This window comes from Epinephelus fuscoguttatus, linkage group LG9, assembly GCF_011397635.1.
Source record: "Epinephelus fuscoguttatus linkage group LG9, E.fuscoguttatus.final_Chr_v1".
NCBI classification, from domain to species: domain Eukaryota; kingdom Metazoa; phylum Chordata; class Actinopteri; order Perciformes; family Serranidae; genus Epinephelus; species Epinephelus fuscoguttatus.
Window position 1 is genome coordinate 9,554,656 of NC_064760.1, and position 14,577 is coordinate 9,569,232.

Consider the following 14,577-nt stretch of genomic DNA (forward strand, 5'->3'; position numbering starts at 1 on the left):
ACAGTAAAGCTGGTTATACACTAGATACATTTTTCCAGAAAATAAAGTAATCCATTGTTAAGGTTCCCCTCCAGACATGTTTTAAAGTCTGTAAAAATACTATGCTATGATTAAAATTTTATATAATATGGTTTTCCCACATAGACAGTAAAAAATATATACATTTGAAAAGGGGCTGGAAGCAGACTTACTCACTAAGAAATTCAGAATCCAGCCTTGCACCTTGCCCACCACTGCTGCTTAGGTTGACTGATGAAAGAGCAGTGCGCATCAGGATGGCTAGCATTACCCTGAAACCACACCAAGCAGTGGCGAAGTGCGGCTCGCCACAGTAATGACTTTTTTCTGCAGTTGGGAGGCGTGTCATATGTTTCAGGCAGGAAGAAATAGTTTCTACCAAAGGTCATCATGTCACAGCAGTCACAGGACTTTATTTACCGATTGGCTGGTATCTCTGGATGCAATTTACTTTAAAAAGTTAAACTATCTCTAATTTTTAGTTTGGCCTCACTTTGCTGCACAATCAAACAGCCGCAAACAGCTTGGAGCGGTCGCTGCAGCTTTCCATAGACATTGCACGGCAGCTCGCTGCAGGCTCAACTTCACTGCTTGGTGTGTTTTCGGAGGTGGAGGAAACACTGAAGAGATTTCGGTGTACATGTTTGAGCCTCAGTCAGACCCAAACTCGATTGAGGAGTTGTGCAATCGGCGAATAACAGATGTATCAGAATGGTATGGGTAGTTAGCATCTTTTATTTATTGATGTTGTTTATAAGATTGTTCAATGTATCTTTATACAGTGGTTCAAATTATGTCCTACGATAAATACACACAGATCAGTTTGCATGGTATCCTACGAATTAGGGCCCCACAAATGACTTAAAGTACGTAACGAAAAGGTACTGTGGTTAGGTTCAGGAAAAGGAACACGGTGACGATATACCTTTTAAAGAGGCAACAGACAGGATTCGTTTTTGACTGTGGAGATCAGAAATAATCAATAATATGACCATATTAGACTCTCTGAATTAAATAAAATGTAGGCTGTAAAGCCACCAGTATACCTCTATGTAGAACGAGAGGGTGTGTGGACACTCCCTCCTACTAAATAAATGAGTAAAGAGACCGAGCAACAATTATCAAATTCATCTGAAGAAAAAACAAATAGTAATGCAAATAATTACACCAGAATGCACAGTACCAGCTCAAACAACTCACAGTAAATTATACCAATATGTACAGTACCAGTACAAACAACAGTAGACACAGTGGAATTATACCAATATGCACATGTAAACAGTCCCAATTCTAGAATAAACGGTACCGTATGGAAGTGATGCGGCCGGTTGGAGCTCAAATTGAATGGGAAACAAAGTTCAGTGTTCACTTAGCTGGGCGTAACTTAGCTGGGTGATGTCCGTCGATAGCTGCCTCCATGAGAAGAGAACAGAAGGAAGGGAGGGGAGTATCACTGTCTGAGGGCTGCTGTAGAATGGCAACGAGGATGTCAGCCGACCAACACTTGCTACCCGGTCCCTGGTTGCTGGCCAGCTAGGAATGAACTAGCAGCCAGTACAGTACAGTCCTCTTTCGTCTAGCTAACATTTAGCCGTGTTACTTACTGATCCATTAGAAAGAAAGCTAGCTGGACATCGGTTTTGAAGCCTCTTTGGTTACTGAGCGCCCTCCATCTCTTGAACGCCTGACTGAGGTTTACTCTTGTTTTTCCTCTTCTTTTATCACTCTCATTTTTGCTCTTTTTTGCCTCCTCAGACAGAGGAGCTCGTTTTTTTTTTTTTTTTTTTTTTTTTTGCTAGGCCGTTTTTCACTTGTCTCCAAACTTTGTCAGCCAAAAAAGTTTCATTCTGTCTAACTGAGCTTTTTATATTAGGTGTAATAAGTCCACTCTGACCTGGAGCTTTCAAGTTTCTTTGCTGGCATTTGCATATTAGACAGTGATTGGCTTTTTTGAATTTGTGACTTACACAATCTAGCTTGCCCGGGGCACGTTTAAATCGCAGATTTTTTGCACAGATATCTCCTTCCCAAACAGAGGAATGTGAAAACATCTCTTTATTGACAAACTGAAAGAGAGAGAGTGGGGGGCATCTTTAAATAGTTGTATTTTAACTTTTCCTCTGAATATGAAGGGGTTGATTCCAAACACATACAACCACTATTAATCTTTGTACTCATTTTCGTGCTAACGTGAAAAGTCGATGAATTGATGAATAGATTGACAGAAATCTAATTGAAACAGCCTCATTAGCGACAACAGATATTAATGTAAGTGTACAGACTCAGAAAGATCTTCAGGGAAGTATCAGAAGGATAAAATGGCACAGACAGATTCACTGACAATGATACACAGTGTAGTAATCAAACATTGGGGTGAGCTGAATTAGTATTGTGGTCAAAATTAATTTTTAACCAGGGAGATCTTTTGATACATGTGTCCATATGTGTGTAAAATACTTTAAATGTATTCACATGCCTTATTAATTGACTTAGAATCAAATCAAGCATATTTTAGTAAGGAAATACACAGTATGCATATTCACTGTGCAAACACAGGAATTGGGTAATCTGCTATTTTCAGTAGGCAGTCATGGACCACTGTTCATTATTGACTGTAGACCTGTTGCATAATGCATCTTCTCCATAACACCACTGTGCTCGAGCTGGTAGATAGAGAGTCTGAATTTTCTGTACAAGAACGAGAAGGATGAGCTATGCAGATTTCACTGTAGAGAAATCAAATATTTATGCCTCTTTCTTTCGTATTCATGGTTTTGTGGAGAGCAGCAGACTACTCAGAATAGTAGTCCTGATAACAGCATTTTCTACAACCATCATCACTATGCATGCTCTAAATGCAGCTGATTTTATAGTGCACCTACTCAAGGGGTCATAGATTTTTGCTCTTCTTTATGTCTCTCTGCACTAGGTTTGAATGATTTCACTCTTTTTTTCAAATACAGTTATGTTCTGATTTGCTGTGAGTGAGGATATACTGCAGAATTGTTCAAGTGATGCAAGACACCTCAAGAGGCATATATGGACATCCCATCTTAGACATCAGGAAAGACAAAGAGAGGCAGAAAGATAGAAAGAACGAGTTAGAGTCGAAAGGCAACACTCATGTTGGAAAACAGCAGAGCAACATCAGATCCATAAATTTCTGTGATAAAATGGGAGTGAGGAACAGTGTAACTTCTGATTGGAGGGAAAAAAAGATTAAGTAAGGAATAATTAAATATCCGGGGCGGCACGGTGGTGTGGTGGTTAGCACTCTCGCCTCACAGCAAGAGGGTTGCCGGTTTGATCCCGGGCGTGGGAGCCCTTCTGTGCGGAGTTTGCATGTTCTCCCCGTGTCAGCGTGGGTTCTCTCCGGGCACTCCGGCTTCCTCCCACAGTCCAAAGACATGCAGATTGGGGACTAGGTTAATTGATAACTCTAAATTGTCCGTAGGTGTGAATGTGAGCGTGAATGGTTGTCTGTCTCTATGTGTCAGCCCTGCGATAGTCTGGCGACCTGTCCAGGGTGTACCCTGCCTCTCGCCCGATGTCAGCTGGGATAGGCTCCAGCCCCCCCGCGACCTTCAAGAGGATGAAGCAGTTAGAAGATGAATGAATGAATGAATAATTAAATATCCTTGAGATAGATCCTAAAAATTTTAACCCTTTTTCACCAAAAACTTGTCAACAACAATGCTTGGTCATTGGCCCCACATTTCAGATTTCAGATTCAGATTCAGATTCAGAATACTTTATTAATCCCCGGGGGGGGAAATTGTTTTTTGTTCCAATGCTCCGTGCAAAGTGGAAATAGAAATACAGCATGAAAATTTTGGTGGTTGGTGCTAATTTTCAACTCTGGACATAAGTCACTTTACGTCAGTAGCAAATACACTTATTCTAACCCAAACTGCTTTTTTCTCTGATCCTAACCAAGTGCTTTTGCTGCCTGAACGTTACGAAGTACACCTAGAAACTAAGTTAACCTTTCTTGGAAGCTTATTTTGAAAATAGACTATGCATGTAACAAGCAGAAACTATGCATTTCCTGTGAACATGAACGTTTATTGTGAAAAGACATTATACATGTAACAAACAGACACTTAGATGCTTGCCCTGATGGTCTGAAACTGATGGTAGAGGGGTGCCCAGAACACCATTGTTGAGTGCATACGGCCACTGACAAGGCATCAGTGTTTGACAAGTTTTGGGTAAGAATGTGTTGTAAATATCCTTAATGTGTAATTACTCCCTTTGACTGAACCTTAAATACTCATTATAAACTATCTTATCCTTCAATGCTGCGTTTATGTCCTTGTTTTCTTTTTCCATTTCCTTTTAAAAGGTTTCTGTGCTTTTTATTTGCATTTTGGTGATTTTATGTTGTTTTTCTGAACTTCTAAATGCTTTAATGTATTATGTAAAGCCCTTTGAATTGTCTTCCCTTGATCGACAAAATAAAATCATAGTGGAGGTGACATGATATGGGTTACCACTTAAAAGGTTTATCATTGTCTATGTAAGTAAGGAAAATTACCACTTAACATAATGGCACGTTAATGTCTGACTTATCAGTGCATCATTGATTGCCATTCAAACAGGCGACACGACAGTGTGTCAGACAAGTTCTTTCAGTAAGAGAGAAATCCTTGGACGTTAATGTCATGGCTGCACTGACATATGATCTCAATTGAACACTCAAGTGTTTGTAAAGAGAGATGGCCAATGTATTAAGTGGTCTATAGAATTTAATTTCAGTGGTACAGGCACCACAGATCTCACTCACTCGGCTAAATGGAAACATGTTGATGAACTTGTGGTTTACTGTGACTCTGATAGCCTCTCATTTTTCTTTTTTTGTTGTTCCTGCAGGATGGGGTCCCTGAGAGCTTGAGGATAAAGGGTGAGTTTCCATTTCTCATTCCTTCCTCTTTCTCTCTCTCCTATGACATGCAATTTACACAACCAGCGTTACACATCATGCAGGTTAGGTGTAGCGTTGTCGTGTGATGGAGGCGACAGCATGGCTTAAGCACATCTGCTGGGCTACCCATTGTGTAAAGGACATAGTGCACCTTTCACAAAAACCTCCGCTTTAGGAAACCCATTAGTAGCATGGCACGCTTGTGTGACGTCTTTCAACCACTTTGTTTGGCTCAACGTGAAGATCTCACACACAATCATTTACATCAACTCACAAAAACAACTAGAATATGATTTGACCATTTTATTTCTGAGCTCTTCCAGGTATCAGGCATTTAAATGAAAAACAGTATTCTTCTGTAACAAAAAATAATAAAAATAGACCTGTTCACTAAAATGGTGACACAGACATGCTATGTGAATTTCAAAATAAAGGTGTATCTTTAAGATGACGATATGGCTCGATGTTTTCATTTTGCATCGATGTAATTGGATCGTTAATCAATGAATCAATGTATCGATGTGGATCGATGTATCGTTACACCCCTACCATGCTCCGGTGCAAACAGTTGCCGTGGTGATTTCTACTGGTTTTCACTTAACCAGGTGCTTTTAAACGCTGGATCTAAGAAGCATAAAGCAAGTTTCTCACAGTGGACTTCACCAGCAACTGATATATGTGGACAAATAATAGTTTGTAGAGGTGCACACTGTTTGATGCCAGAGCAGTGCGTTGTATTGTATGAGTCATGACAACAGCAGATAGTGGAAAACACTGTTGTGGCTCAAGATGCTTGACATCACAACATCAATATTACATCATCTCTTCAACTTCAGTACGGGTAATGGTCAACCAGAGGGAGTAGGGGAGAGATCAGACCTCAACAATGGTTTTCAAATGAAGCTGTGGGGGATATACTGCATGTCCACGTTTTGTTGCCACAGCATGTTTTGGGTCAGTTTTGCAGCTGTGTAGTTGCACAAAATATGTTCCTGTTGATACTGATAAAGGTTTGGTGCAATATACTGGAGTATGTAGTCTGAAATATAGATTTGAATGACAGTGTTGTGCTTTGGAGCATCTTTGTGAATGTGCCACCCCCCCAGGATCAGCATCAGCAGCATAGTAGTAGGTAGTTATTGTTCTACTGTGATTTCATATATCAATACATGAAAAGTCAATGAATATAATATATTTGACAGTTTAGAGGTTTGGAAGATACGTTTACCTTTAACACCAAAAAGAGCAGTTCAACTCTTAGCTTTAACAAAATAATTTTCTGCTTTGAGGGTTCAGCAAACAAACAAACAAAAAAAAATCTTTTTTGAGTGTCACAACAGCGTGAAATGACTTGTGTTGCTATCTGGATTTGATCCGTTACGTCCCATAACATTTTGAAAGTCTGAAAGAGACGCACAATTAAATAATTTTATTCCCATTCAAGTTAGCAGCATGCTAAACTGGAAGTAGCTGGCACGGCTGGCGGAAGTTAGCTACTTGGCTGGCGTAGTCTGTAGTGTACTTGGTCTGTTGTCCTAATGTAATGGAAGATTTGGGTAATTTGCCCCCAAAGTTGTATCCAGTTCTTTTCATACACCCATACTTTGCACTGCCCGAGCTTTGTTTTGCTAAAAGAACACTTTCTTCTGTGAGACCAAAGCACTCCCACTGTGAGAGTGAAGGATTGCAACTAACTATTTTCATTATCAAGTAATTTCAGTCAATCAAGTTGGAATATTTAAAGGTTTGATGTTGTTCAACCAACAGTTCAAAGTCTGGGCGATGAAACAACTTTGACAGGGGATTGAGATAAAATTTATGTTGATAATAATACGTTTTTGACATTTTTACTTGATATGGATAGATCCAACAGCCTATCATACAGTAGAAATAAACGAGTAACAGCAGGATAACCTCAGAGCAGAGCCCACAGCGAACGGAGTTAAACAGACAGTAGGATATATATTTTAATGGAGTCACTGACAACAGTGTTCATTATCCATAAGTGCAACAAAAGGGAGACGGTATAATCAATTTATCAAACACCTGTTGAGCAAGCAGAACACAACGTAACTTAAGGTCTCCACTTAATCCACACCCATTTATTTTACACATCCACAGAACTTGTTAATCTAAAATGCTGAAAGTCAACTTTGTTATCCTCCAAAGCTGAGGAACTCGTTGACAAGAAAGGTAACGCAACGTCAATTATATAGAAGCAGTTTGAATATCTTAAAAGCAAAGAAGCACAGATTAAGACAATCTGCAAAATATGGCGTTGGTTGGTGCCACCTAAGAAAGGTAACACAACAAATCTTTTCCATCCTAGCGACCACTGCATTATTTTATAATGCCACAATAAGTGTCTCCACTCACACTAGTTTTCAAGAAATATTCCAAGTAGTCACCTCTTCATGGTTCCCAGTGGGTTTTCTTTATTTATTATCATTGTTAAGTTGAATATCTTTGAATTTTGGCTGTTGATTTAACATATAAAAAAATTTAAAATGTCTCTTTGGACACTGGACAGTTGTGATGAGCAGTGTCACCATTTGTTATTTTATAAACTGTTGTTTACTTTGAAAAAATAATTGATAGATAGATTTTTCTGTAATTGAGATAACCATTAGTTGTAGCTGTAGTTGGCACCTTTATTCCCAACCAGCTTCATCTACCTCTGCAGCACAGGGCGGTGTGGCCGCATTAATGCGCTGCAGACCTCTTGGTGTTTGACAGATGCATCTCATCTGTCAACCTGTCACCTTTCTAATGTCTTCTTTGTCTCCTCTAAACAAGAGTCAATGTCAGGCAAAAGGTGATCCTGCTGCCCAACATGTCTGCCACTAAGTGTTTGAAAGGGCCGCTAAATGGACGTCTCCCCATTTTTCTTCAGCAGGGAAGGTCGAAGCAGTAATTGTAGAGGGTGCATTACCATAAAGGGCGGCCCCAGCTGTCTGCTGTGATTCACTTTAATGCGCCATGTTCTGTAAGCCGAGAGGGGAGATCTCACTTTGGCCAGTTTTCAGCAAACTCATTTCCAGCCCCGATAACGAGAAGGCAAGCGAACTGTAGAGAAAATCATAAATAATTCAAGCATCACCCCGTACATTGGAGGCTTCTCATTATTACACAACTGAGGTCAATTTAGCGTTAAAACTTCAATTTTACAAGCTACGTCACCATCTACATTTCCAATGGACATCTAGCAAACCAAAATGAGAGAAGACACAGAATCAGCTCAGCAGAATACAGTGATGCTAGTCAGTGTTTACAGAAAGGTGCAAAAGAATTCCTGGTGGAGAAAAGGTGCGGATTCAGTCTGAGTTTTAAAACTCCTGCAGAATACATTCATTCATTATACTTTGTGGCTTCTTGCATGTCCATAACCTAAAGCAAAACCAAAAGTCACTTATCTTTTTAAAACATTTTCCTGTCTCAGACTTTTAACATAATTTTCTCCCTTGAAATCACAACCAGTTGATAACCTGTTCACACACATACATTCCTGAATGTGTTCAATTGTCTTAGACTTTAATGTTCCTTTGGCCTGTGATAGACTTGCAGCCCATCCAGGGAGTAACCCGACCCACTATTTCACCTCATATGTGCTGCAGCCCCAAACAGGATAAGCAGTTAAGAAAATGGATGGATGAACATTATATTTCTACATTTAGCGTGGATGGGAAAACAAAAAAATAATTATAGATCGGGAGAATGCAACGCCCTATAAACTCTAACTGAATGTCAGCATGGAAGAGACAAAGACAGACAAATGCCAGCCGGTTTCCAGGATGCTCTGTAATTGGAGTCCCAGAACGAGCGTGTGCCACACTAACCGAGCTTGTTATGCAGGCTGCAGCAAGACCTTGGGCTGCTGGTGAAATGCAATTTTGCGGAATAAATAGACTGATTTAGCCATATGAAATACCTGATGGAACTTTGTGAGATAATCTTACCTTCCTCATTACATGTAAAAAAAAAAAGTGTCAGCGGTGGCAACACTGTTATGAAGGATGACATCTGCTAGTATGGTGTGCAAACGAGAGACTCCACTGTTGTTGCTGGTGTTTACGGACCATGTTCAGTGTTGCAAACCCCTGTTTTTTAAATGAAGGACAAATTTGTTTATGTTCTGCGTATATTGGGTGAAAGAAGCTTGTTAAGACTTCAAGAAGAAGTTTTAATCTAGGTTCCTTGTAATTAGGGTTGTTACAATTTGTGATTAACAACAGTACATTACTCCTAACTAAAACAATGTGAAAACCAGTACATATTTAAACCTCAAATTCACGATAAAAGACTCACAGTTAGAGTAATCTTGCCAGGTATGATGGAGCGTGGTGAAACACTTGAAATAGCACACTGTCTATATCTGGAGATGCTTTCCATAATCCACTTTGGAGAGAGACTGATGAGGTTTGTCGGGTCACACCTGTTCAGTGGACGGTGCCAAATCAGTCTAACTTCATCACTTCAATATATTACGTATTTGTGTTCATCACATTACTGCAGCTGGATGACTGATGACATTTTCAGTCCATACTAACAACAGTGAGGTGAAACAACTACACAGATGTGACATTTGATCTTGAACACTGTTGCAATATTGTTGTTTTCCACTGCAGCTGTAACATGAATATCATTTTTATTTACTTGGTGATGAAAACAATGAAATTATTAATTCTTTTTGAATAAAACTACAATTATGTTTTATGCATATCATCTTAGTTCCCTGACAGTTTAACATTAACTTGACTTCAGCTTCTTTTTAACAACTTTTGTTCAGGCTCTTTGACTTCAGTGGTTCTGAAGGTAAAATAGTCCAAACTTTTTGTATGTTTCAGTCTTGGCACAATATTTTTTAAGAAGTTTAACATGAGGGCATACAGTTCACAACTAATGGGGTTTTTGACATGGTTGCCATCTTCTTAGCTGTTTGCTGTGAGCCAGACCCTTCTGTTCTGATCCCTCTTTTCTGCTTTTAACTTTACTGTTCCCCCGTCATCTACACATGTAAACACTTTAGGCATCTTGAGATACTACTGTACTTAAGCTTACATTTCACATTCAGTGGACTAACAGGGCTGGGCAATAAGGCTAAATATGTTATCACAATTTTTTTAAATTTTTTTTTTTTTTTACATCAGTCGATATAAATGATTTTTCAGATAAATGTCAAATCATGATTACTTTCAAGTTTAAAAGCTTATTTTTGCTCCTGAGGGAAAGTTGAAGAAACCATATGGTCAAATGTGGGTTAAACCAATAGTTCCCAGCTGGTGGGTCATGGTTCAAAAGTGGGCTGCCAAAAGTGGTGCCATGCAAATGTGTCAGGTTTGTAAAAGAAAAATTAAAAAAATACACACTTAAATTTTAAGTACAGTGAATTTCTGGCATGTTTGAAGTGCCGCTTCTTGCTGTAGAGTGAGTAACTAACGCACAGGTACTTGACACAGACAGCAAACTAGTTTGACAACATGGCCAAACACAAGTATGACAGTGAATATATTATTAACTGTTTTGAACTAATAGATAAGGAGAAATCTGGACCCTGTGGCTGGACCACTTGGGAACCACTGGTTTAAACTATTATTTATCGTCAGAACATGACAGCAGTTTACTAAACAGCAGAGCATTTCACAAATATGAGATATATTTAATACAATTATCATCAAAGTAACATCAAGTAATTAAACAATAAATAGACAAAGAAATATTAATGCTGGTCAGGTGTATGTCAAACTCTTTGTAGAGACAGTTCTTAGCTGACAGTGTAAGCAAAAGCAATAGACAAAAGAAAAATCTCAACTGTGGTCTGTATTTTCTCTGTTTAAGTTTCAATCCCTCAGTGTGTAATTTCTGCTGTTTCTTGATCACAACAGTAAGAAAAGACGAACTTTGAGAACGTGATGTAACGGGGTCATTTATGCAGATGAAAATCTATGTGACTAGGGCTGCCACGATTAGTCGACTAATCGATGACTATTCGACTATTAAAATAATCGCTGACTATTTTAGTAGTTGACTAATCGGTTTGAGTCATTTTTCATAGAAAAGTACAGTACTATAAAAGTACCCCAAAATACTCTTATTGCAGCTTCTTACGTTCAAGTATTGGCAGCTTTACACACTCTCCAATGAAGGTGAACTAAAACCCTTTGGCGTGAGTATGAAACAAGACATTAGATAACATAATTTTGGGGTTTGGGAGAGACAGACTGAAATTTTTTCAACATTTTAACACATTTTTCGATAAAATGATTAGTCAACTAAATGAAGAAATAATCGGCAGATTAGTCAACAATGAAAATAATCATGAGTTGCAGCCCTATATGTGACATCACGGAGGCAGGAATCATATTCACAGAAGTTTTATTAATGTTAAGTTTAGTCGTGTTTTGTCATATCATCTTAATGAAATAGCTGGCTAGCCACTCACATTTAACCTGCTAACTTACTATTAGCATTAGATGAGTTGACTACCCACAGCAACTGTAGCTAATGTTATGTGGTAGCTTTATGAGCATGTTGAATGTTGTTGTAATGTTATAATGTTACCCTACACATTAGCTTGGCCCCTTGTCTTGTCTTCTTCTTGTACTACTACTAGCCTACTACATCTTCTTCTGCCTAATGATGGGTGGCAACTGCTGATTAAGGTGCATTACTGCCCCCCTTTACAGGTGTATGGGTGGTTTAATTATATCGAAGATTTATAGAATATTTATTATATTTCTCTTAAGAAAAATTATATTGAGATAATTATCATTTTATTGCCCAGCCTTACAAGCACTTAATCCATACGTCAACAGTGAAATTAAGTGTATGGTGACAATGGTAAAATTTATTTTTTTTATGGCGTTGGTTGATATATTAAGTGGGCTTACAATTCTTGTTGAGCCAGATTTAGTTTAATATTGTTGAAATCCAGCATTTAATCACATTTCTCATAACTGGAGGACATGTGTTGACAGGTAAGGTTCATTGAGTAATCAGTGTAGACTCCGTGCATGTTAATACAGCCACTGAAGAAAGATTTCCCCACAGATAGACTGCAATATAATTTTTAAATAACAATCGAACATCCCAGGCTATCCCCATTAGTATTAGCACAGCCTTTCAGGTTTGAACTCTGCACAAGAACAGACATCTTGTTTTGTTGCCTGGCACCACTGTTTATGTTTCCCTAATCTATGTCGTCTCCAATTCTTTCATATACTGACATAATATATTAATTTGTATGCATAACAGCTGCCTCACCCCCACCAGACCCAGGCCCATAGCAGAGGCACATTTGAATAATTCAGAGGCTGCAAACACCAAGCTCTAAATTGTATATTAATTCTAAAATTACACACCACCCCCTGGGCCCGGGTTACACTTTCAATAACTCGTCACAGATGTACTGAGAAGCGGTAAATGCTGCGTTGCGCTGCACTTTTCTCAGACAGAATTATTGGAAGACTCCCTGTTGTTCAATCTAGCCTTTCACTGTTTTGCTACAATTTAATTTGCAATAGCTTTCATACAGTAAGTCTTAATCAAGTAACTGTAGTTTCATGGAATGTGCTGTCTTTCTGGGCACAGAGAGAAGTCGCTTTAAAAGAGAGGCTATGGGACTGCACTGCACCATCTGCTTATGAGCACCATTGACAGGCTTAGATGAGTTGCCGAGTTTAAAAAAAAAATAAATAAAAGGAAAGCCTATAGGATTTTCCTCTTGAATTCCCACAGGACCTTTCTGGCTGGCTTTACGGGCCACTTGTGCTCCTTGACCCATTAAGCCGTGAGAGGACAGTTGTGTCTGTCCTAAATACTGTACAGTGCAACTCCGTCACCTCCTCCGGGGAGAAAGTCGGCTATACCTTTCATGGTCACATGCACTTCAAAGAGCATTAGGGCTACATTTGCACTGCAAGTCTTCACACTCAGTTTTCAAATTGTTGCTTATATCTGTGTTTTTGTGGAGGAGTGTCCAAATCCTTGGATATATCTTTTCAGTTGTCTGACAGCAGTATGACCTGACAGTGATGTGAAAACACACCCACCATAAGTTTAAAATGGCATTACATTTGGTTGTCTACACATCTTTCTCCAATTCTCTTCCATAAACAATGATTCATACACATGATTTTGTTCTGTATGCTACAATACAGTTGATTATTCTGTGTGTTTAGGACACTAAGGAGCTGAGGTGCACCAACAAAGTTAAGGAAAAAATTTGCATTGAAATAACTAATTGTTGCATTTCCATAACTTTGCATCTCATTTATATGACTTTTTCTGTTATAGTGCAACTTTTAAAGATGCTAGGAGCAAGAACATGTATTCTACAATAGACTACAGGTTAACACAGGAATAAATACTCCAACCGACCACTTTATTATGTACACCTGTTCACCTGCTTGTTGACCAAAATAGCTAATTATCCAATCATGTGGCAGCAACACAATGCTTTTAGACATGTAGACATGGTCAAGACGACCTGCTGTAGTTCAAATCAAGCAACAGAATGAGGAAGAAAGGAGATTTAAGTGACTCTGAATGTGACATGGTTGTTGGTGCCAGACGGGTATTTCAGAAACTGCTGATCTACTGGGATTTTCACACATAACCATCTCTAGGGTTTACAGAGGATGGTCTGAAAAAGAGAAAATATCCAGTGAGCAGCAGTTCTCTCTGGGTGAAAATGCCTTTTTGATGCCAGAGGTCAGAGGAGAATGGCCAGAAGATGATAGAAAGGCAACAGTAACTCAAATAATCACTTGTTACAACCAAGATATGCGGAAGACCATCTCTGAACCAACAGCACGTTGAACCTTGAAGCAGATGGGCTATAGCAGCAGAAGACCAGACCAGGTGCCACTCCTGTCAGCTAACAACAGGAAACTGAGGCTACAATTCACACAGGCTCACCAAAACTGGACAATAGAAGACTGGAAAAACATTGCCTGGTCTGATGAGTCTGGATTTCTGCTGCCACATTCAGATGGAAAGCATGGATCCATCCTGCCTTGTATCACTGGTTCAGGCTGGTGGTGGTGGTGTAATGGTGTGGGGGATATTTTCTTGGCACACTTTGGGCCCCTTAGTACAACTGAGCATCATTTAAACACCACAGCCTACCTGAGTATTGTTGCTGACCGTGTCCATCCCTTTATGACCACAGTGTACCCATCTTCTGATGGCTACTTCCAGCAGGATAACGCACCATGTCACAAAGCTCAAGTCATCTCAAACTGGTTTCTTGAACATGACAATGAGTTCACTGTACTCCAATGGCCTCCACAGTCACCAGATCTGAGTCCAATAGAGCACCTTTGGGATGTGGTGGAATGGGAGATTCTCATCATGGGTGTGCAGCTGACAAATCTGCAGCAACTGTGTGATGTCATCATGTCAGTATGGACCAAAATTTCTAAGGAATGTTTCAAGCAACTTGTTGAATCTATGCCACCAAGAATTAAGAGAGTTCTGAAAGCAAAAGGGGTCCAACCCAGTATTTGCGAGGTGTACCTATTAAAGTGGCCGGTGAGTGTAGTTATTTTAACAGATAGATTTGTGTTTCAGCAGGGGTAATTACAGTGAGAGACAGTGTTTATAGTGACTTTGAAATAGTCTATGAGCCAACTTAA

The 14,577-nt window shown here is 39.3% G+C and overlaps 1 protein-coding gene across 2 annotated transcripts in view; it reads left to right on the forward strand.

Moving 5' to 3' along the window:
• The window catches only part of fstl5 (follistatin-like 5), a 271,372-nt gene that overhangs the window by 44,798 nt on the left and 211,997 nt on the right, over positions 1 to 14,577 (forward strand). For both annotated transcript variants that reach the window (XM_049585115.1, XM_049585116.1), the window contains exon 3: positions 4,891 to 4,921. In XM_049585115.1, the coding sequence (XP_049441072.1) occupies positions 4,891 to 4,921 (31 nt within the window). The remainder of the gene's footprint in view (positions 1 to 4,890; positions 4,922 to 14,577) is intronic.